Below are 24,791 nucleotides of genomic sequence, written 5' to 3'. Positions count from 1 at the left end.
AGTTATCTTAAGACCAGCTACACATGCAAATTATTTATCAGATGATAGAAAGCTCTAACAAGTTAGACTTTGAAGATGTGTACATTTATAGCTGGTTGCTATCAAGGTTTAATTTGCGTGTGTAGCAGCGTCTCCCCTGTCATTTGACACGGTTCCCAGCTGCAGGGATGCATCATGCACAATGTGAAACCCCCAAGCCTGGGGGACTGCAACAGCCATAAGCCCCAAGGCTCAGAGATGTGTGAAACCCCTTGGCCCATGCACAGAGCAGAACTAAGGGTCCCTGTGCCTGATAGTGATCTGGGCCCCCGCTGTGCCAAACACAGCTGGGACCAAGAGTCCTACCTCATGGGGGGTGTCCTGTCAGGTGTAGGACTCTTGGTCTCAGCTGCATGTGGCCTCCATGGATAGGAGCCCAGGATCAGGCTCCCCTTACATCAGCAATAAGGTGCAATTGGATCTAATGTATGATCCCAATATCACACCTCCTGTCATTCAGTTGTCATATGACAGGAGGCACGATTGTGTGGATCATGCATTAGAGCAGATCCAATCATGCCTTTACCTGCCCTTGTAGAGGGGATCTTTCTTGATTACTTTTTAATGACTGTAACTGAGTGTTCTTTATTATAAAGAGGACATCTTTATAAATCACACATTACCTTAAACACACTTTCTGTTTTTTTATTTGCAGTTTGAAAAACTTTTAATAGAAAAATGTTCAGAATTTACAGCACTCACAGAAAGGTAAATTACATTTCAGTAATTTAATCAATGATCAGTTTTGCTTCTTACTTATGTTACCAGATGTGTAGCCACTGTGACGGAGTACGATCCACTTTTGAAAGTTTTAACTGAACACCTGTAACTCTCATTGAAAAGACCTCTTAGTGTTAGGTCATCAATGCCTAAACTTGTGTCAGTACTTTGTCCTTATTAGATCCTGGTCTTTCATAGGGATCAGTTGTTGCATAGATAAACTGACAAAGAGACATAAGGGCCTGTATTAGTGGATCTCAATACAAGGTTTAGACTCCGAGGTCAAAGCCTGGCTCTGTTCAAATCAGTGACAAAACTTCCATTGGCTTCAATGGGGCCTGGAATTCACCCTATGTTTGAAAGCAGCAGTCACGGTTCACATGATAAATACATGAATATGGCAAGCTTTGGTGAAGTTTTCCTGACCATTTTGCAAACAGTGATATACATTCCCTTGATTAGATAGATTCAAAGGACTGATATAAGCACTGTACAGCTCTGTCAGAGTAAGAGCTGGGAAAGAACCATTCTTCTCTAAATGTTTCTCAAGCTGCTGTCTAAAAGTTTAACAGAAGTTTCCTTGTTTTCAAAGCCATGACCCAATCAATAGTCTCTTTTGATTTACTATAAATACTGGGTCATTCAGCTCAGGGAATCTTCAGGGATAACATCTAATTACCAGAAAATGATAACAGAATGTTTCTTGATCACTGCTGATTTTTCCCACCCCCAAATTTGTTCTCCTTAGACATATTCTTAGTGCGTGTTCCTCCAGATCTTATTGACTTCAGTGGGTACTGTGGATCCTAGCACCTCTCCAAATTAGATAATTTTTTTCGCTTATTTGACTTCTTTGGGATATGAGTGGTAGATGGAACACAGATTAAGGCTGAAAGGGGAAATTGTTAAGTAAGATGGGGATACTGAACAGCTAAATGATTTCCTTGTTTATAATGGCTTTTATATTTTTTAAAAACCTTCATTCAACTAAATTCATTTATTTATTAATTTATTTTTGGACGGGATTATTTTATAAACTCCATATATGGCCTACAGCAAAGTTAAGCAAATAAATTTATCTTCATTAATGACAATCTAGACTGCAATCTCCTCAGATTTCATAGAAAAGAAAAGGTGAATTGGCCCTGATTAGTAATACTTAGATAAATGGGTAGTACTGAAGTGCCATAAAAAGTAATATCATTAGGTTACACTTTTCTTTTTGTCTACACTTAAATGAAATCCCCACAGCATGCTTGGGGCACTGTATGAGTGAAGGAGATGTACTTCAGAGTAGGAATAAAACTGATCCTGACCATTTCTGGTCATTAGATATTCCATTACCTGTTAGGAAAGAGTACAGATATCAGTCTTGGTACCTAGATCAGGTTCTTGTGCTACTGTTCTTATCATTTTCACAGTAAACATTATTTGTATATTATTGGCTATCTAAATTCACCCTTTAGCTTGTAATGCAAAAGTTACTCTTCTTCTCTTCTTAAAATTTTGGCCAAGTGTGATTAGATGCAGAATGGCTGCTACATAATTCCACTTGTGAAGTTGTTCCATGTGGTCCTTATGTAGATGGCTGAGATCTACACACAGGTACACAATTTAAATCCACAATGATTTCAATGACATTTGACACCTGCACATATTCATTTGGCCCTTTAAGTATGACCTGAAAGAGAGGGATATAACAATCTGCAATTGAAATGTAGCCATGTAAGAGTGGATTACAACAGTACACTTTAATCAACAGTGGTTGAGTTACTCTGAATTGATAGAAGTGTACTTGAAGTTAATTTGGCTTATAGTGTATGAAGTAAATCATGAACTGGTGAGTTGTGATTAATTTATAATGCATTCTGGCTTGAATATTTGAATTGCCCTTGCTAATACATTTGTGCAAAATAAAGTGCTGAATTGTTTCAGTTAAATAAAGAAGTCAGTGTATAATTCTTCTAGTGCTTTCTTTTTTCACCCATTTTCTTTACATTTCTTTCCAGGTGCATACAAACTGAGGACAAACAGATATTAAAGTCCATGAAAACCTGTATTAATGAAACACTAACTACAGTTGCTCATTATTTTGGCCAGTTGATAGAACTGATCTTAGCACATGAAACACGGGTTAGTAAATGCTGAATGCAAGCTATGCCCTTAACGTTTATTTAAGAAAAAGAAAATGGGGTATTGAATGAAAGCTGCTGAATGATGGAAGGAAGAGATTTACAGACCAGACTGCAACAAACCTGGGCGTGGTGCTTCAAGCATCTTGAAAAACAGATGCAGCTTTCCTAACTGGGAGAAAGGAACTCATCAGCCCTGGAAGCATCCTATTCGAGTCTTCAAATGGGCCCTTCATTTATCGCAGTCTCTTCCATTCCAATGTGCGGCCCTGGCTTTTCCAGAATATTGACCTCCTTTACTTTTCATGTTCATTGACCTGATTTCAGTATCCCTCAGCAAAGCAGTCATGCTGTGTGCCTGTGCTCATCAGTTCCACTATTTGGCCTCTCTTCAGTTGAAAGATGCTTACTTTTGCATAATGTCCTAATAATGAGAACTTTGGAACTACTCCATTCATCTTGTAAAATAAGGGTATCTCTCCTTAGGGTAGTGAATGATTTTACCTCTCCCAGACCAACAGTACAGACTAAACTTCCGACAAAATGTTGTAGTTATGAAATATATTTAAATATATGCCATATATGTATATTGACAAGTGGCTATACTAGACTGTTGGCATTGGTGAATAAAACATTCTAGATTTTAGTCAGAATATCCATTTTTCTTTACTTTAAGAGCAGTAGGATTTACTTTATTTTTAAAATAATTCCTCTGAACCCTATTGTACGTGGAAATGTGTTGTGTGTTTATGTTCCTAGTCACTTGGAAGTATAGGGTCATCTATACATAAATACTATTTCTTATCCTCCTTGAAGAAAGTCCCTTACAGAACTTGAAAGAATGTGTTTATTTCTTCTGTTCTAGTGTTCAAGGGGGGTGACAGAAGCTGTAGGTCTGATTGTTGCCTGGCTGCTGGCTACAACACCAGTACCAACAGTGCAGCAGCCAGTGCTGTTCTATGCATGAACAGGTCCCTGGTTTCTTTTTCTCAACAAAAGCTGCCATGAATTGTCTCTTCTGAAAAGATTATGTAAACTTGTGGAGAGAGTAACATTAAATTTACATCCTGCAATTTTTGATTTTCTAAGAACTGCATTAACCTGCACAAATGCAGTGGTGCACTTGCAAAGCCAAAGTAACTTGTATCTAAAAGGGAAAAAGTGTCTTTTTTGTCAACTTTACATTTTAACAATTTGTGTGGTACTCTTGTCATAAGTCTGTAGGCTTATGGGCCAATGAGATATTCTACCTAGATGGAAGGCAATGAATAAATCTTAATGTAATACCATCATAGAACCATGGAGTCTAGTGGTAGAAAATATTATTAAAATAGGAGAGAATCAGACATTTATTATATAATTTTTTAAGATAAGCTAACTAATCACTGTTAGAAAATCACATTGTAATTCCATGATCAATCAAATACTATCTTCCCAAATAATAACAGTTCTCACTATTAATCATTTAAAAACTTTATCAGTGTAGTGTCCAATCTTTTCTTGGGCATGAGTAGCTGTTACATTTTGGAGTAAGAAGCAAAGCACAGTAGATGTCACCATGAACCTTTTACTATAACTGGGCTGCAGCCTTCAAATTAGGAGTTTCTAGGTCTCTAAGACCCCTGGCAGACATACCTGAGAAGCGATTAACCCAGTTAAATTATGTCTTAAGTGTAACTGTGCCACATTTTCAGGTACTTAATGACATAATAAATCAGAAAATAAGCCATGAGATTATTACACAAATATATGTAATTATTTGTGGTTGGTTTCCATAGCACCATAAATTGAACCAGGTTTCTTCAGTTCGTCCTGGCATGTCACCTGCTGGTTAATGATTGGCTGAACTTCAGCAGGATTCTCAAACCTGGTTTGAGTCCTGGTGTTGTCCCAATCCAGCAGCTGATCAGAGCTTGATTCCACTCTCGTCTGTCCCCAGAGCTAGCCAACAATCAACTGTTTGTTGACACCCAATTTTCAACTTGCCGGTGCAGAAGGAGCCCAGGATCATGATTTAGGTGCAAATTGGATCTGATCCCTGGTCCCCAAAAATCACACATCCTACCATATATGTGTGGCAAAAATTTCAGTCAAAGGATAATGGTGAATAACATTAAACAAGAAAAGAAAGAAAACCTTTTAAAGTTAAAACTGCCAAATCCCAAGACCTGCTGTTCTTTCAAGACTGGAAGGTGGTGGGAAATTACTTATTGAATTACTCTTAAAGGAAAATTATGAACCTGCCAAACTGCTCTATACCAACAGCTTCCCTTGCTGGTATAGGCTGCATGCCAGCTGCATGGTCCCTGCCATCAGGACTACCATAATCTACCAGTCATTGGGCATCTGGTATTCAGAAGAGCCACCTTCAAATGCCACTGATTCCATCACTTATTCTGAAGAAAAGGATAGCCAAAGGCTCCATGGATAGAGTAGAGAGTTGCATACTATACTGACATATGGGTAGGTGCACCGTATGATCAATGCGCATTTATCATTGATATGAGTCTGAATTCCCATGAACCGCTTCTAGTGGCTTTGTGAGCAACGTGTAGCTCTCAAACTATACATTGGTTGCCTATGCATTATTTTCTTAACAGAGATATAAGTAGATATGTGGGCAAATCCTGTCCTCAGCTGCATTACTGCAAAGGTGAAATAGGTGAGGTAACACAGGTTCATGGAAGGCAGAATTTGGCCCAAATAGTATGTCTCGCTTCCACTTTCACTTTGTCAATTATAAATTTGGAACTGGTTAAACTGACTAGATATCTCACCATGACTTTTCTTATTGAAAATAACTGGTGTTTTTATCTCATTATGCTACACAGAACCTGGTGAGACAAATAGATTCATCAGAAAATATATACATCACAGAATCGGCTACACGCAGCTTATTCAGCCTTACCCAGGAGGGTGCTCATTTGTGCCGCATCATAGCTAAGGTAAAGTGCCCACAAATTCATTCCCCATAAAGTTAAATTGTTTTTTAGACTGTCATTACAATAGCCCAGGAACTCCACAGATGGTGTGGGGTACACTGCTGGAGAAGGTACTCTATTCTTAGAGGAGTCATTAGAATTCTGAAATTTTTAATGGCTGCTGTCTCCTATCTAGAACTAGCTATATTTATTATGTGGATGTGTCTTGTTCAAAATTTCTAACTGTTGGGCATTTATTATTAATTTACAGTCTAAGGCTAGGGACAGATATTCAAAAAAGCCTGAGCCTGGATTTATTCAATCATTGCAGGTTAGTTTAACCTGGCTAGGCTAAATCAGTTTTGTAACTGGATAGACATCCCAGAAATGTAGGCACATGCTTGCCAGTGGGTGCTAGAGCAGGCTTCCCTTACTTCCACAGCATGGAGCTGATGAGGGGTTTGGCCATGCTCCAGCAGGAGTTCTGTTTAGCCCAGCAGGGAATTGATACCAGTGTTTATCACCCAATTAAGAAAACAACAGAGGGACACTACCAGCTACTTGTTGTTTCTGCCTGTTGATTCAGTAGGGACTGTAGCCAGCATGTGGTCTGCTAGCTAATACACAGACATCTCCTCAGCAAGGCAGAGGTGAGGGGGGAATTCCTGCTTAGCAGGGAGTGGTGAGGGGAGGGGGAAAAGCAGCTCCCAGTCCCTGGAGCTGTAGTCAGGGAGCAGAGGGGAGGGGCTAGCCCTGCTGTGGAGCAGAGAGCCCCAGAGAGCATGCCAGGATGCTGGGGTTTCTGATTCATCTTAAACCAGCAAGGAGTCTAGGACAGACATTGCATAAACAGGTTTGAGCCAAATCTGATACTACATTCAACCAGGTTTATCTCAAACTGGTTTCAGCTATTCTCAGACTGGTTTATGTGCACTGAACATCTGTTCTGTTACAGGTTTAAACCAGTTTCTGATCACTTAAACTGGTTTATGTGTAATGTCTGTCCCTAGCCCAAAAGGTCAAAAGCCTGCCTGAGCTGAGTAGCTTAGCAGTTTAATGCCAGTTTCAGGAACAAGCAGCCTATGTGGGTAACATTGCATCTGTTTGTCTTGGACTTCCCCTGCCTGAAAGACCGGATATGGTCAGAGTGAGGTTCAAAAACACAGCTGAAGAAGTCATAGTGAGATATCTTACCTGCTTGGTGGTTGCACCTCTTACGAATTTACAGCACCAGTATTAACCTTCATCCGTACTGGAAAAGCCAATCTAGTTAATATGAAATAAACTTTGACATTCAGAAACCATTTCCCCCATTTATTTATTTAAAAATATTTTCAAGATTAACTTCCAGAGGAATGATAGGAAAGTGTAGAATACAACTCGGATACTACAGCAGCAAAAGATTACTGACCCCTGATATAAAAACAAGTTTCTTCCTGGACTTAGCTACCCAGCTGAGATCTTGTCAGGTCAGCTACCATATGTTGCATGTTTTCACCGTTATGAATTTCATCTTCTAAATCTGAAGTGATGTAATTTACATGCTGGGGGACTGAACAAGTAATACTGAAAGAAATATAAGCTAAAGGAAAAGGTCCTCCCTTCACACTGGGGGAAATCTTTCCCTCAGTATTTCAGTATTTTATTTACATTCTGATTTCAGGCAGGACAGAGTACAAAAACAGAGAGAAAATGTTTTAATTTGTATTTTTTCAGCAATACTTTGAGTTCTGTAATACTCATAAACTATGTTTGTTACATAGTTATAATACTCATAAACTATGTTCTTCCATAGCAAACAGATTGTTGTATCTAATAAAACCTGTTTAGTTTAAAGATGTAAAAGAAAAACACAAGCACACATCATAGAACAAAACAGATCAACTATCTCAATATAGTATGGACAGATGAAACATACTGCTAGAGGGAATTTTGTATGCAATTGATCTCTTGTAACTCTTTTGCTTTTCTCCCCTTATGTTTCAGTATGTGAAGCTAAACCACAATAATTTACCACGGAATGGTAAATTGCAATTTAGCTTCCCCTGGCTGTGGAATAGTGTGGACTGAATGGGACAACCCCTCCCTGCCTTTTAAAGTAGCATAGTTGTTTCATCTATCTATACTCTAAGTGCAATCAAACCTTAGAAATGCACCTCAAAATTTAGGATATGCTTACCTTCGAAAGTAGTATGTAACTTGTGCACTAAAGCTACCAGTAATCTATTTATACCATAGACCCATAGGAGCAGCAGAGGAGAAGCTGCAAAAGATGTAGCTTCAACCTCCCAAGTCATGGTCTTTGCCAGTCTTTGCATAATTTAGAGCAGTCTTGTTTGTGCTCTAAACTATATAATTGATTATAGTTCCTTTGGGACACATCTGCTAGGTGAAAATAGCTTGAGTGGAGCAACAATGTGATTGAAATTTTTCCCTAAGTCTGGTCTGTGACTCTTAAAACAGGAAATACTGGAAGTCTCCTGACAGCTTATTTTTTGAGAGCTTTTATACATAATTTTTAGGCTATGTTTATTTAGAATAGTCGAGAGAAGTTTGAGATAAGCACCCAAATTTGAGAGGGATTGTTGAATCAGAATGAGCATCTGAACCTTTTGTTGTTATTCTGTTCCTAGAAAATCTAAAAGATTATAGTAGAATTCTGAATGCTCATGAAATAGTCATGCTCCAGTTGCCTGAATGGAAGTAAAACATGGAAAGTTTGTTCAAGAGATGTTTACATGATGGATACCTGGTAGAACCAGTATTTTTGAAGTCTAGCTGGAACACAAATAGCCTAAGAGGGTTGATAGCTTCCTTGTAATGTCAACTAAAGCTGTGCAAAGCTTTGGATGGTGATTTGATTCGGAGGAGATTCGGCTTGATTCAGTGGCCAAATGAATCTGAATTGAATCAGGGGAACAATTAAAAGGTCCAAATCAATTAGAAGCTCTCCAAATTCAGATGATTCGGACAGTCCTTGGTGGCTGCAGCAGGGAGCTGCAGCTGGACTAGGAGCTGGTAAGTAGGGGCGGGGGGAAGGGACCATGAGGGGACTACTGCCAGCCCCCAGCCCCTGTCTACTCCCCCAGCCCCTCTCTTCCCCATGGCTGCCCAATCCACCCTAGCTCCTGGTGCTTTAAAAAAAGCTCCACTCACTGGGTGCTGCTGGGTGGATGGGTGGGTGGTTGGGGGGGCAATCATCGCTGCCTCCCACTGCATGGGGGGCTCTGCCACGAGCCTCCTGACCCCCCTCACTTCCCCAGCCCCTCTATGGCTGCCCCGCCCATCCCAGCTCCGGCCCTTTAAGAAAAAAATCCTGAGGAAAAACCCAGGACCCACTGGCTCCTGCAGCAGCCTCGGGGCTTTAGGAGGCTCATGGAAGAGCCCCCTCACATGGCACGGGGAAGTGGGGGGCAGTGGGGATTGCCCCCCCCTGCCTGGCAGGAATGGTAAGTGTGGGGGTTTTTCTTGTTTTTTTTGTTTTCTTAAAGGGATGGAGCTGGGGCAGGCAGGGCAGCCATGGGGGGGCTGGGACAGTGGCGGGGGGTCAGGGGGATCATGCAGAGCCCCCCATGCAGCATGAGGCAGTGGGGGGCAGCAGGGATCGCCCCTCACCCAGCAGCATCTGGTGAGCTGGGGCTTTTTTTTCAAAGTGACAGGAGCTGGGGTCGGCAGGGCAGCCTGGGTGATTCAGAGATTTGGAGATTTGGCAGCAGCCGAATCTCCAAATCAGATTCGGCCGAATCAATTCAGGACTGTGATTCAAATCACTGAACTGAATCTCTGTCCCCCAAATTGGCGAAATCTGAAGCGAATACACAGGCCTAGTGTCAACCTACTTCTGTCATCCATGCTAGAAGGATATGTTTCTGTTGTAGTAGAGGTTTCCATTGGTTTCTGAATAGACATACCACAGCTCCTTCTTATCTCTTTCTTTTTTCCTTTTTAAACACTTAATATTAGACTTTAGAATTATCTCAATACCTCCTTGCACAATGTGCACTGGAAGTTTATATTTCAGTGAAAAGTGAAATCTTACAGCAGTTTTAAAATGCACAGGGTGCCATTCAGAAATAATGTACCATATACAACCCTGGTCCAGACACTCAATTCTCATTGACATGAGGGATTGAAGATTATTTGAAAATAAAGGGTGAAAATATTCCCTTGATATTTAGGCTACTATTAAGATAAATGTACCTACATAAAATGGACTGACAGTGAGTTTATTTTCTTTGCCATTTTCAAATTTACATCTGGTTCTGGCCATCTGAAATGTTATTTTATTTTGTCTACCCATTTAATGTTAGGGTCCCTTAAAAGAATAACTCCAACCATTTTTTTTTGCAGGAGATTATTATTTTCTGTGAGTGGGGGAGAATACCTGAATTCCAAATATACTAAGACATATTTTTCAGATGAGTTATAAAAAAGAGCAACACGTTCTTTTGAGACACCTTGAGTTTCTGGAACTTTATATGAATTTAGCTGATTGTTTTTTCACATCATTTTCAACTACCCTGGAAAGGGTAGTAGATGCACATAGACTTCAGTTTTTATCTATCAGTCATTTATCTGCTTTTAGAAATATTTCATGTCAGTGAGGTGTATGCTTATGAAGTGTATGAAGTTGCTTTTTTTTTAAACTGAGGTACATTTTAAGTATGTATATTGGGATTCCTCCCCAAAAATTCAGAGAACACCACTTTCTATTAGTGAGAACAAAAGAACTACTGGTAAATGAGTCCTGAAAAATATTTTCAAGTTTCGAAGTAGAAAGCAGCAACATTAGTGGACTGGAGAAGATGTATTTCTTAAAAGACTTGTGACTGACTGGTACTATTGATTCAGCCTTCAGAGAATTTGAGTAACTTTAACATTAGAAAAAAAGAGTGTGTATTTTAACAGCAAAGCCCTGGGTAACTGTATTTGGGATGTGAACACAATCTGCTACATGCATTCTTTAATTGATGCCAGTTTCCCTAACACATTTTCAAGTTCCAGATACGGTATAAATGACTGGCAAATCATGAACAAGATAAAGCTTTCTCCTAAGCCCACTGAAGTTAATGAAAAGATTTCTATTGTGTTGGACACTGAGAGAAATGTACAGTTTTCTACTAAAAAGCAAATATAATCATAGAACTTCCCAAGCACATTTCCTCTTTAAGTGTTTCTCAGGCTGCCTGAATCTTAAATAATTAGACTCATTGCAATTCATTTCCTCCTACAGTGTATTATTCTGTAGGCTTACACTACAGGCTTACACTGTATTTTTTAAGTACATTTTTTTTTCAATCCTCAGGTTTGAAACATGTTTCACTCAATAGATGCAAAATACCAAGAGTGATAAGTGAGCTCGAATTTGTATGTGTGATGTCTACCAGTGTGTTTACTTCAAAGTGCTATGGAGAAAAGCAATACATCTGCACCATCCATAGAAACAAGCAAAAGCATCTGCACCAGAAGGCTTTCTACATGAGGAAAATACCTCCATGTCATAAAGAATAGGGGCTTTCATTTAGGACATAGATATTGAGAGATATTGAGTGCTTCATGTGAGCAGCTTAGTGTGCTCCTTGGTGTGGAGGAATCCCCAGCTGATACCAAGCCAGCTTTGTGAGCTGTGTCACCTCCCACATTACCTTTAGGGTCTGGAACCATAGTTGGAATCAGAGGAGACATTTCAAGAGCTGGAATACACTGTATGTACTCTGTGAATATTCAGTGTGGTAGAGGAGATATTTTTATTAGACCAACTAGATCGTTGCAGAAACAAAGCTTTGTATTCAGAGAATACAACTTTCTATTAGTGAGAACAAAAGAACTACTGGTAAGTGAGGACCAGTAATGGTATTGGTAAATGACAAAGCTAACCTATTTATTGACTTCTTTGCCTCCATTTTCCTGAGCAGGGACTAGATCAGCCCCCCACCAGGCCCAAGGGAGGAGCACCTAGGCCAAGGGTCAGTGAGGATCTAGTTAGGGGACTTCTGGAGGGACTGGATGTATTTAAATCAGCCGGTCTGGATGATCTCCACTCCAGAGTGCTGAGGGAATTAGCTGAGGTCATTGCAGGACCCCTGGCACGGCTTTACAAGCACTCATGGTGCTCTGGTGTGGTGCCAGAAGACTGGAAGAGGGCCAGTGTGGTTCCCATCTTCAAAAAAGGGAGGAAAAACGACCCAGGAAACTATAGACCACTATCTAGTTGGTCTAATTAAAGCTACCGCCTCTACCACACTGACTGCTTTTGCTTTTAGACCAACCACAGCCACAACCTTCATCCCTGTGAATGTTCATAGACATAATGGACTCCAGGGGCCCATTGTAAGTGGCTGCAACAAATAAAAGCCTCTTTAGGTGCCAAGCCAGCCCCAGGAGGAGGGTGGATGGAGTGATAACTTTGAATGACCTTTGCTGCCTTCCCTCCCTGTGCACTGTGTCTTGTTTTGTATTGGTGGAATTGAAGATTCAGGTCTTCCTCCTTACAAGAGTAGTGCAGTTTCCCAAGGTGCTTCCATAAATCTGGTGTGATCTAGCAGCCTGACTTAATTTGCTAGAATCTGTAGTGTCTATTGTTTCTAAAATGAACATTACAAAATTTATTAGAAGCACAGTGATTACCTGTGGGTGTCAGTATCAGCTACATAAGGGGAAAGCTGCCCAAAATACTTTACAAACTTTGTGTAGGAAAGGTTGCACCCTTGAAAATCTATCCATTTCTGGGGCTTTCAAATGAAGCATAAAATCTTCAAAGTGCTATGATTTACTCACTCAGTGGTTGTTCATCTTTTAAATTAAGCAATCAGAACCACTCATATGTTTTTCTCTGAAAATCTATAGTAGAAATGTTGCCAAGGTGTTTTGGTAACCTATCAAATTATTTAGAGAGCTCCTGAAGACACTCTTGATTACATACTGGGTATGGATTTAATATTACCAAAATTAGAATGAGCTTTTAAAAGAGGTATATGTAAAAGTGACAGTTGCTAGAAAAATGCAAACTAGATGATTCAAACAAATTTAGCATAGTGTTAGTAATATATTCATTTTGGGCTGAGGTGTAACAACACAACTGGGCACCCAGGGAACAGTGGTGCTTTCCAGCTGCTGTTGTACTACCAGTATGATTTTGTGGCTCTGGGAGCGGTTGTTATTTTTTTGTGCCCACAAATTAGTGCCTGAGGCACCTGCCCTGGTCATCCTACCCTAACGACACTACTTGTTGTGAACTGATTTGCTGTTGCATGTTAGTCAACTACACAAGTGCAAAGTAGCCATAAAAAGATAATCAGAAAATTTGATAGCATTTTACATACCTGTAAATAACTAACCAAGGTCCTAGACAAAGGTGAATTGGGCTCTGTGTGTATTCGCATAAAAAATGAATTTACCTGTTCTAAGTTGCTTTAACAATTTGAGTTTATATGTTCAAATAAAATAAGAAAGCAAGTCACAGAACTTACTGAATATATCAAATAACAAAACATGTCAGAGAAATAGCTCATTGTGTTTGTGTTTGCAGAGATTCTGAGACGAAGTAAATAACAAAATTGAAAATTATGTCTGGTGAATTATTTCCTACTTTTTACTTCCAAGATTAAGAAGTTATAAGGATGATAAACCTCCAGAGGTGAATGGAAGCAGGGCGGAGAGAAAATTATCCTGCATTCCTCTTATGCTCTGCTGAAGAGGCAAGCCACAGTCTGTGTTCCTGCATTCCCTGAATGTAAGGACCATAGAAGTTTGATTTGTTGCACACTTAACCCACACTTCCACATTTCAAAAGAATTTTGCCACAAATGTTGGAGGAGTACATGCAGTGTCCTTCAGAAAGATGACAGTGCTTATACTCAGCAGAATTCCAACAGATACTGAGCTGGCCAGAATATCTCCTGATACTCCCACTTGTAATCAAGCACAGTCTCCTACCTTTAAACATTTTATAAAAATGAGACTGTCTAGCCACATTTGGGGTACAATACCACAATTGTTTAACAGTTTACATTAGTATCACACAAACTAAAAGAGAAGGCAGGTAAAATGTTGTCACCATGGTGAGCATAATAGGTTCAGTACTATTAAATATTTAAGAAAGATCAGGGCTTCTGGAAACAACTCCAGCAGCACAGTACCCCTTACCTAAATCTGGGCCTTGATTCAAATTCTATATTTGTGGTGGGGAGAATGCTGTCTAATAGGCCTGTGCAAAGTGGCTAGTATTTGCTTCAGATTTGGATTTGGCTGATTTGGGGGACAGTGATTCGATTCGGTGATTCGATTCACTGTCCTGAATCAATTAGGTCAAATCTGATTCTGCTATTCGGCAGCTGCCAAATCAGCGGAATCTCCAAATTGACCAGGCCCTATCCCTCGCCTACTCTCCCTGCCCTGTCAATGGCTGTCCTGCCCGGCCCCAGTGTCCCGGCACTTAAAAAAAAAAGAAAAAAAAAAAGAAATGCCTTGCTCACCAGCTCCTGCCAGGTAATGGGGAGGGGAGGGTGATCTCCCCTGTCCCCACTGCCCTATGCTGCATGGGGGGGGGGGGAGCTGTGCCATGAGCCCCCAGAGGTGCCGATGGCCACTGCAGCAGCCAGTCAGTGTGGGGCTTTTTTTTTTTTTTTTTAGTGCCGAGACACTGGGGCTGGACGGGGTAGCCATTGATGGAGCTGGGAGAGCAGGCAGGGTTGGGAGGTGGTCAGGGGGACTGGGGGAGCAGGCAGGGAATGGGGCTTGGCAGGGGTCCCCCCATGGTTCCCTCCCCACTCCTTCAGCCCTCCCCACCCCCTACTTACTGGTCCAGCTCCCTGCAGCAGCGAGCAGGGATTGCCTCTGAATCTTTTCTGAATCAATTTGGAGGCTTCAGATCAATTTGGACCTTTTAATTGGTCTCCCGATTTCATAGATTCACAGTTAGTAGGGTTGGAAGGGACCTGAGCAAGGTGTTCATCTAAATTTGATTCGGATTAGGAGATTCGGCTGTTGAATCAGGTCAAATCTCCTCTGAATAGAATCAGCAACCGAAGCTTTGCACAGCCATACTGCCTAAAGTACTTCCTTTAACACTTTGGACTTCCTTTCAGATTCTCTCACTGAAGTACTTTTCAAGCACAGACTCTTTCTGGAAATGAGAAAGACATAACTTGTAATGATGGTGCAGGGCTGCCTACATAATCTAGGAGAACACAGAAAAATAAAGAAGCATCTTCAGCTGGGCTTGGGAAGTATTTATAGACAAAATAAAACTGATTTTCAGAGGTGCTCAACACTCTTATTTCTCCTTAATTTTAGCTAGAGCTGTGGGTGATCAGCATTTCTAGAAGTCAGTTTTTATGGTTTTGAATAATGAGCTGGAGTTTACAAAGGTAGATAATGGAGCCATGTGCCATCTATCACACTATTAAAAAATACTGTCCAGATAGCACAGCAATCTAGGTAATTGCAGCTATAGGAAAATAGTTGATATTTAATAGTAGATATTAAATGACTAGCAAATGACTAACTTTTTTCAAGCTCCAAAAATCTATACAAAATTATCCCCTAGCAAGAATCCAGCCTGTACTATGATGGCATGCTTTGTCATAGAGGGGCCCAACATTTTTTACCCATTAAAGTTAATGGCAAGACTGATATTGACTACAGTTGGTGCAGGATCAAGGGCTAGATGAATTGGAGTATCAGTAAGCAAGAGGATTCTTCTAGATAAAGGTAGAGACCTAACTGAATGTCATCATTTACCTAATGCAATAAAGGCAAACCAAGCATGTTGCAAAAGTTACAGTGGTAACCCTTGTAGGAACAGTGCCATCTATATTACTTGTATAGAGGAAGTGAGAAGAGCCAGAGAGTAATCCTACAGCACATTTAGGAGAAGACAATATATCCATCCTTTACTTCACTTTCCCTAGTACACAGGTCTTCACTACCTCCAACTCAGAGCTAAATGCTACAGTGTAGCCCAGAGATGTTAAACTAACTGGGCCAGATCTGGACTATATATATAATTGCTGTATCATTTATATATTTAATGTGTGGAGACTGGCTGGCTATTTGACAGAGGGGATCATTGCCTCACTGCTAGCAGTTAAGTATACCAGAATGTCTTGTGGAAGCTGGCACAGCAGTTTGAGAGACTTGACTTGTTCTGTATTGGTGTTTGAGCTCCACTCTGTGGTGCCAAAAACAATGTTAAGACTATGAAGTGGGGCAAAATCAACCTTTTCAATTATGTCTTTACTACTGTGGGGACTCAAGATATTGTCTTCTGAGTGGAAGCAGCTTATGTAAGGTCAGAGGGTGCAACTGTTGTATAAATAGCCAATATTTATATGACAGTAGCACAAGATGTGCTAAGCAATTTCCAAACAAAGAAGAAATTGCATCATCTTTTTCAAAAAACCTTAGATGTTGGATAGTTGCCAAATAATTTTTTTCCCCTTGACAGAATATATGGATAGTGGTTTTAGTGCTCTCATAAAGCTGGTTTTTCAATGTACTTAAAGGTTGAGTCCGACTGTATTTCAGCCCACACTGTGTGCAATCACTTGCACCTGTACACGTTGAATACAGGTGCAAATTTGTTGCTACTAGATCAGAATGGTAATATTTTATGCCCCTTTTTCACCATCATAAATGACTACACAAGATGCAAGGTAATGATAATTTGCAACAGAGTGTCTTCTTCAGCAGCCAGGTGAAAACACCATTTTTGCAAAAATCTCCAAACAGTACTCAGATACTGAAATTTCCTTGTGAATATTTTTCACATTACATTATTTGCTGGTGAAAGGCAGTCACGCAAGGGAGGCATTACCTTGTTCTGCAAACAAAACAGACATTGGCAAATTTGTTCATTCAACTTTTAGCCTCAGTCTCCTGGAACCTCAGGATTTTGTGGGTTTTTCCCCCTGCTTGAGGTATCATTATGTAAATAACAGATTATCCAAAACATCTAAATTTTGGGTATGACATACCCAAAATACGGGTTTTTAAACAAGGAGTCATGCTACTGTTATAAGAGTAGATGGGTATGGTTGATTTCATGGCGCTTGTTAGGGCTGTGCAAAACGTCAGTTGCTGATTCGATTCAGTGGAGATTTGGCCTGATTCAGCAGCCAAATCACTGAACTGGAATTGAATCAGAAAACCCTTTAATCTCTCTGAATCGAATCAGAACCCTCCAAATTGATTGGAGAAATTTGGAAATATTCGATGATTTGGACATAGACACAGCTTTTAATGTTTTTTCTACATATCTTAAGGTATCAGGCAGATCATCAACGCTGTGATGGTGGGGCGGATGGAGCATCCCATAGGAGTGCAGTGGGAGAGGCGGGCCCCAGCGCGCTTGGCAGCAGACCTGGAAGTGGACCAGAAGCACTTCCAGTCCACTTCCATGTCCGCTGGGGAGCATGCTAGGATAGGAGCCCTCCGCCATGTCCTGCTGGCTTGGCAACTGGAGCCTCCTGTGTTTGGGGGGCACCTGAGGTCCCCTTGCTGCCAATCGGTGAGCCAGGAAGGGATGTGGGGGGCCCCCTACACCCTGGGCAGTGGACCCGGAAGTCCAATTCTGGGTTCACTGCCGAGCACATGGGGAGGAGGGGGGAAGAGGGGGAGGGCCTTCTGCACTCCTGTGGGATGCTCTGTCTGCCCCACCATCACAGCATTCATGAGCCATGCCCGGTACCTTGAGGTATGTAGAAAAAACATTTAAAGTTGTGTCTGTGGCTGAATCACTGATTCGCTGAATAAGCATTGAATCTTCAGATTCGGGTTTGGTTGAATCAAATTGGGACAGTGATCCGAATCAACAAATCGAATCACTCTCCCTGATTCAGGCCGAATCCAAATCTGAATCAGAATTTAATATGGCCCATTTCGCATACCCCTAGTGCTTGGTAGCTTTTTAATTCTTTTTTCAGTATAGGTTACTTTGCCAAAAATTAAGAGACCCTGAAAGACTAAAACCCTGAAATCAAAACTCTTGTCTTTTTCTTATCAGAGACGAGTTGTATTCATTAGAAAGAAAAAAGAAACATTTTACTTTTTTTCCCCTGAGAATTGTAGTATTTACATTCATCGTGCAATGCCACAATACCAAAATCATCAGGTAGGAAGGAATTATTTGGCTGATTCATCCTGGCAGTCAGATCAGGTTCTTCTCATTAGTTCTCACTCCAGGCATGAGAATCTTTAAAGAAATTGAGACATAAGGCAAGGAGCTTGTAATAGGAGGAACCCTTGTAACAGCCAATGCTTTTAAACTGTGATTAAAGAAACAGCCTAGGATCAGCCTATTTTGGATAATATTCCATTGTGTGAACTAGTACATGGTATGGCAACTGAAATTTTTACTATGCTTTTAAAAGCAAAGAAAATAGGTAGGAAAAGGAAGGAAAGGAATGGCCTATTAGAACACTTGAAAGAATTCCCATTGAAGGCAGTGATGGCTCTGGTTTATTCTTACAGAATCCGTTCTCCATATTTGGAACGAAATGTCAGTGGAGTATTCCTGTGTTGTGTCCTGTGACACATAGTTAACAAACACCAAGAGGCATGAGTAATGGCCTGGCCATTGCAGGGCTGTTTTCACAAAATCCTTTTATTACAGTGTCTCTATTAGACTTTTCTCCCTGAGACCTTCCATGTCAAGACACATAAATCATAATCTTGATTGCTAAAAATCTGTCTTTAAGCTTTGAGATCATAGAGAGACCTTAACAGCCTGAGCTATAAATCTTACCCATGGAGTTTAGTATTTGTGGAAAATTGGCTTTATTTGAAGCATATGGTTTCTAATTAATTCACATTCATGACAGAAGCAATTAAAGCCAATTCCATAATGGCAGCAAGATAATGGTGACCAGTAAGGGGAACATACCATTCAAGAAGCAGGCCTTGCTGTAAGTGAAACTGCTTTGTAGACAAACAATTAAAAGGGTAATATTAATGGTGCATGACATTGTGCTATAGTGATAGTCTCCTTGGGAAAGAGAATTTTTAAAGTAAAACCAGATAAAACCGAGGCAAATGCTTTTATTCAAGCCCCATAACTATGCCTTAGGCTTGTCTTTTTGGAATGCTTGGTATCTGTAATGTTCTGTATGAGTGTTATTAAATGCTTAGATATCTGAGACTTACCTGGACTGTGATACAGACTACTGGATACTGTAATTCTAGCATTAACTGCTTTGCATCTTAGTTTCCACTATTTGTGGAAGTGGGGATGAGTATGGCTTTATAATCTTTTTGCATAGTGTTTTGAGATTGTTAACTGGAAGCATGCTAGATACCTACAACATATTACTATTTAAACATCCAGGGCCTGTACAGAAATTACATTTATTGTAAGTTAAACACGTAGAAAGCACATTCCTGCTGTAACAGAACAGATGTTCCCAGCACATAAAGTGCTTTAAAAATGGCAGATCCCTTTCTAAAGTAACTCTGGATGGATGTGGTATCAGACTAAAGGACTCTAGGTTAAAGCACTTCATTGAATGTCTGTCCCATCCCAAGGCAAGGTAGGTCATATTACCCTGGCATCCCTAAGGCCCCTTGCTGGGTGGCTTGCTAGCCTTGGTGGGTCCTTGCCTGCTTTGTGCTGTCCCCGTGCTGTCACAGAGAGGGGGTAAAAAAGGCTGTCTCCTCCCTGCATGGCAAGGCAGGAGTGTGGGGGAAATTTTGGACTTTTGGGCTGGGTCCACACAGCAGGGGGCTCCTTCCTCCACTGCCCCAGAGTCTTCACAGTTGCAGCCAGGAGATGCAGCACAGGGATGCCTGGCCTCGCTTTTTACCATACTAGGAACTGGGGGTGGGGGAAGACAGTTTTTTTACCATGTGGACATGGCCTGCCCCCCCAACCCTGTAGTCTTGAGGGGTGGGGCAGGACATGGTATGAGTAGGGCCTACCTCAGCCCTTGACAGCTGGGAGCTGCAGCTCAGAGCCTTGTGGTTTTTCATTGTACTGGGAACAGGGGGTGGGGAAACAGAGCCCCCTTGCTACACAGACCGGGCCTGGCCTCTCCCAAGACGGGACCCAGCAAGCTATGGTGGGGGGGGAGGGGAGAACGGAAGGAGAAGCGGGGAGAGGGAGATAGGCCCTCACAACAGGGTGGCTCCTTTTTCCTCTCTTTTCCTGCCCCAGCCACAGCAAGGGAAAAAGGAAGAAGAAGCTTGAGGCTGGAGTAAGGGGAACAGCATGCACATGGAACCTGGCCAGCCCTACACAGTGCCTAGTGGAGCTGGAGCGCTCACTGGCTTGGTCAGCCAGGACTGTGGACAGAAGAATCTGGACTCAGACTTGGGGGCAGCCGCAGGCTGTTGTTTTAGCACTCTGGGGACTAAAGGCTTGTTTGGGGACACCTCCGGAGGTATAGGGGAGAAATGAAGGGGTTAAGTATATGTTACCATAGTGATGGTGTTTCTTTATCTTTTACCTGCTTTCTCCTTTTGACCTCTTAGCTTTGGATGATAACTCCTGTGACTTTCTATATAAAAGTGGGAATGCCCCCTTGTTTCTTGTGCTAGTTTCTGGGGTTGCAGGGTTGGCACACCATTATTTTTCCAGGCTTTGTTCAAGCTTGGCTTGATTCTTTCAGGGCTAGATGGTTTCCTTATCCATTGAACCTGGTATTTTTTAACATTTCAAACTTCATTGCAGCAGCTGAAACCTCCTTTTCCAGTTTTCCTAGATTCATTACTTCTGATTGACTCTTTACAGCTCAATAATGAGACATAGCATGCAGAACAAATAGCTTAAATCTCCTGTTGACAAATGTGATGATAACTCATTTGCTAGCCATATTGGACCAAAGCAGTAAGTCTGTCACACAGTAAGCTTGCAAAAATATGCCATTGTCACTTGGGAATTTAGTAGGGTTATCTATTTTAGACTTCCACTTCCTAAGACTGAAGTACAGAAAGATAAACATTCCATAAACTGCAGTACTCAGTGCTGTGCTCATTGGGTATAAAAAGATGTTACCGAATGAAGTGTATCAGCTGTGGCGGGAGGGGTTCTGTCACAACTGATCCACTTCATTGGGTGAAATATATGTCACCCATTATCAGAACAGAAAATATAGTAACCCTGCATTATCCCATATCAGGCAGGGGCCCGATCCTGCAGGACAATGGGTGACTTGTTCCTCACTTAGAGAGATGTGCCCTGGAGATTTCCTGGGGTATGTTTCTATAAGAGATGCACCCTGGGTTTCCTTGCTTAGAGACCCACCTTGGAGATTCCCCAGAGCACATGGTTAATAGGTCTATGTGAAGCTTCTGTCCCTGATTCAATCTGGTGGAGATTCAGCCTGATTTGGTGGCCAAATCTCCAAATCTGAATTTTGGGAGCAGCAGGGAAAAGCCTTCCCTGATTGCTGAGTTGGGGAGGTGGGGGGGGACCTTCAGTTTGCTCCCTGTCAGACCTAGAAGTGGATCAGAAGTACTTCTGGGTTCTCCACTAAGCATGTGGAAGGCCCCCCATACTCTTGTGGGACACTCCATGTGCCCCAGCATCACAGCGATCATGAGCTTCACAGGTACCTCAAGGTATGTAGAAAAAACTTTTAAAGCTGTGTCTATGTCTGAATCATTGATTCTCTAAATCAGCATTGAATCTTCAGGTTTGGATTCGGCCAAATTGAATCAGGGACAGTGATCTGAATCAATGAATTGAATCACTGTCCCTGATTTGGACAAAATCTGAATCGAATAGGGCCCACTTTGCACACCCCTAATGTCTAAGTATGAAACTATGGCTTTGTTTACAGAGATGTGCCCTGGAAAATGCATCTCTGTAAGTGGAGAAAGTTGGGGTGCCTGCACTTTCATGTCTGGTGAATTATACATAAAGCAAATAGATGTCTGCCACAAAAAAATAGAAGAAACTATTGCCACCTTTGTCCTGGCCACAGATTTTGGGCATTGGTGGCATTCAGAGGGGCCTGGGCATTGGTTTGGCAACACAAAGGTGACATCTTTTCCACCCTTTGTATCTGCTAAACTGGAAGGACTTCGAAATGGCAACATCGATACTGGTTTCAGTAGGTTTAGAAAAATTCAGTGTGCTAACACTAGTGTGTATATTTTTAGTGTGTTGTGATGTTTAATTAGTTAATATATGTAAGAAATGTTGCGCTGCTTTGATCAAGGAGAGGTATGACTGATGTGGAAAGTAGTTAGTATGTTGCTTTAATTGGTTCTAAGGACCAATATATTTTTGTGTTAGGTTATATGATATAACCAAAGATGATTTAGGGACATATTCTGCAATTAGGTACACAAATATCATTGTTACTAAAATATTCATGTCCAAAGGAAGAGTAAAACATGAGGACCCTGAAGATTTATTCAGAGCTTATCTTTCAATGTACTTTGATTTTCTTTTAATTTAGTATGACTTTTTGTTAGATTTAACTTTCTGTAAAGGAATTTTTCACCTTCTAGTCTTATTTTCCTATAAAAGCATTGCAAATCTAACAGTATTTCTTTTTCAGTTTAGAAATCAATGAAGTTTGAGTGAAACTCTTTCCATAACCCTTATGTCAACAGAACTTGGCACATCACAATAATTTAACCTAATATGGATGATAAAAGAAGACAAAAAAGACAGTTACTTGAAACTGAAAAGTATTTCTCATATATACCTTTCAGGGGTGTGTCTTGGAAGCTATCAGGTTTTCTGCATTACTAAGTATAATTTGACTAATGCTTATATTTATTTTTAATTAGTTCTGAAATCTCTTAAGTACTTTAGGCTAAGTTGCTTCATCTGTTCTTAAAAATCAGCAAATTTCAAATGTTTTCCTTTTTGATGATTTCTTTGGGTGTTTCATAATTTAAGACATCTGTAGTATAACCACTATCTTAACATTTGAAACAAATAAGTAATAATACCATAAACATAGGAAAAGGCATATGCGTGTGTTGTAACATACACACATGCACATATATTTGTTGTTTCATATATAACATTGTTGTTATATATATAACGTAAAATACAATGTTTCGTATGTAACATTTTATCTATAACAAATATACAGATTTGTTTTCTATATAGCATTGTTCATTATGTCAATTGTAAAAGGGATTGAAAAATTGAGTTAAATCCTGAGAAAAGCTCAGAGCACTTCTGTCTCCCACTGAAGTTAAAAGAAGTTGGCAGTGCTCAGGACCTCTCAGATTTTTCCAGATGAATATATCAGTGAATATAGTGATAGTGCTATTTTCGTGACTCCAGTGACATTGAATGTTAGTGGGCGCATCTACACATGCATTTACACCAGCCTAAACTTACTCTGTTGTAAGCTACTGTGGAGTAAACATTTTCAATCAGGCGTCTACACGTGCAGGGTTTAGGGAGAAGATTTGCTGCTCTTTGCACTAAGTTTGCTGCTCTTTGCATTTGGACAAGGGAGAAGAGATTGATATAATATATCTGGACTTCAAAAAAGCCTTTGATCTTGTGTCCCATGATCTTGTCTTGGAAAAACTGTCCAACTGCAGCCTTGGCTACATCACAGTCCAATGGCTGGAGTATTGGCTGAGAGGCTGGTCCCAGAAAGTGGTAGTCGATGGAAGTGAATCATCATGGCACTCCATGACCAGTGGTGTCCCCCAAGGCTTGTCCTTGGACCTGTTCTCTTCAACATCTTTATTAACAATGTGGACACCTGTGTCAGAAGTGGACTGGCCAAGTTAGCCGATGACATGAAACTTTGGGGTAGAGCGTCCACACCCGAGGAAAGGTTGGTGATCCAGGCTGACCTGGATAGGCTTGAAAAGTGTGTGTAACCTGAAGACCTTCAATACAAAAAAATGCAAGGTAATCAAACTTGGGAGGGGAAATCCCACAGCACGCTTATAGGCTTAGCAGTGCTATGCTTGCAAGCACCACAGCTGAAAGAGACTTGGGAGTCATAATTGATCACAAGATGAGCATGAGCCACCAATGCAATGTCACAGCTGGTAAAGCAAACAAAACTTTGGCTTGCATCCATAGATGCTTCTCAAGCAAGTCTCAGGATGTCATTCTCCCACTGTACTCGGCCTTGGTGAGGTCACAGCTTGAGTACTGCATCCAATTCTGGGCTCCACAATTCAAGAAGGACGTGGAGAATCTTGAGAGAGTCCAGAGACGAGCCATGTGCATGATCAGAGGGCAAGAGAACAGGTTTTATGATGAAAGGCTGACAGCCTGGAAGAGTGCAGGCTCAGGGGTGACCTGGTGGCAGCCTATAAGGACATAAGGGACGTGCATCAGGATTTGGGGGGAATGCCTGTTCACTAGAGCACCCCAAGGGATGACAAGGTCCAATGGTCACAAACTCCTCCAAGACCATTTTAGGCTGGACTTAAGGAAAAACTTCTTTGCTGTCTGAGCCCCCAAGGCCTGGAATAGACTCCCTCCAGATGTGGTGCAAACACATACTCCGGACTCTTTTAAGAAATGTTTGGATGCTTATCTTGCTGGGATCTTTTGACTCTAGCTGACTTGTTGCCCCTGGGGCAGGGGGCTGGACCAGATGCTCTTCCGAGGTCCCTTCCAGCCCTAATGTCTTTGAAATCTGTGAAGTTTCCTGCAGCCCTGCAATGGGTCCCTGCTGCCACTGGGTAGGGGTGGGGGTGGAGCTTCAGGCTCCAGCTGCAGCTGCCAGCACATGGCAGCCCTTTTTAACAGCCAGTCCTGCTTGCTGCATTGTAGCTAGCACCTTCCTTTCCCAGGAGCAGGGTGTCAAGTGTAGGGGCAGCACAAGGAAGATCTCTCCTTGGCCACTCTGACTCTTCATGCTATGGGTGCTCCAGCCGCTGCTCCTGGCAGTGACAACCAGAGCCTCAGGCTCCTGCTGGCCTCTGTGCTGGCCCTGCTGCCCCTCCACAACAGCCTCTGCCTGGCCCATGGTTATCTCACCCTGTCCAGACTTCCCCCTGTCTCCCCCCTGCCATCCAGGCTTCCTGCCTGGCTGTAGTGTGC

At 41.4% G+C, this 24,791-nt stretch overlaps 1 protein-coding gene across 2 annotated transcripts in view; it reads left to right on the top strand.

Annotated features, from left to right (window-relative positions):
- INSC (inscuteable homolog (Drosophila)) overlaps positions 1 to 24,791 on the top strand; it is a 272,831-nt gene that overhangs the window by 149,957 nt on the left and 98,083 nt on the right. For both annotated transcript variants that reach the window (XM_019552259.1, XM_019552260.1), the window contains exons 4-6: positions 695 to 747; positions 2,769 to 2,892; positions 5,723 to 5,836. In XM_019552259.1, the coding sequence (XP_019407804.1) occupies positions 695 to 747; positions 2,769 to 2,892; positions 5,723 to 5,836 (291 nt within the window). The remainder of the gene's footprint in view (positions 1 to 694; positions 748 to 2,768; positions 2,893 to 5,722; positions 5,837 to 24,791) is intronic.

Source organism: Crocodylus porosus, unplaced genomic scaffold (genome assembly GCF_001723895.1).
Source record: "Crocodylus porosus isolate Cpor-Errol unplaced genomic scaffold, CroPor_comp1, whole genome shotgun sequence".
NCBI classification, from domain to species: Eukaryota; Metazoa; Chordata; order Crocodylia; family Crocodylidae; genus Crocodylus; species Crocodylus porosus.
This window is presented reverse-complemented; position numbering and strand designations above follow the sequence as displayed.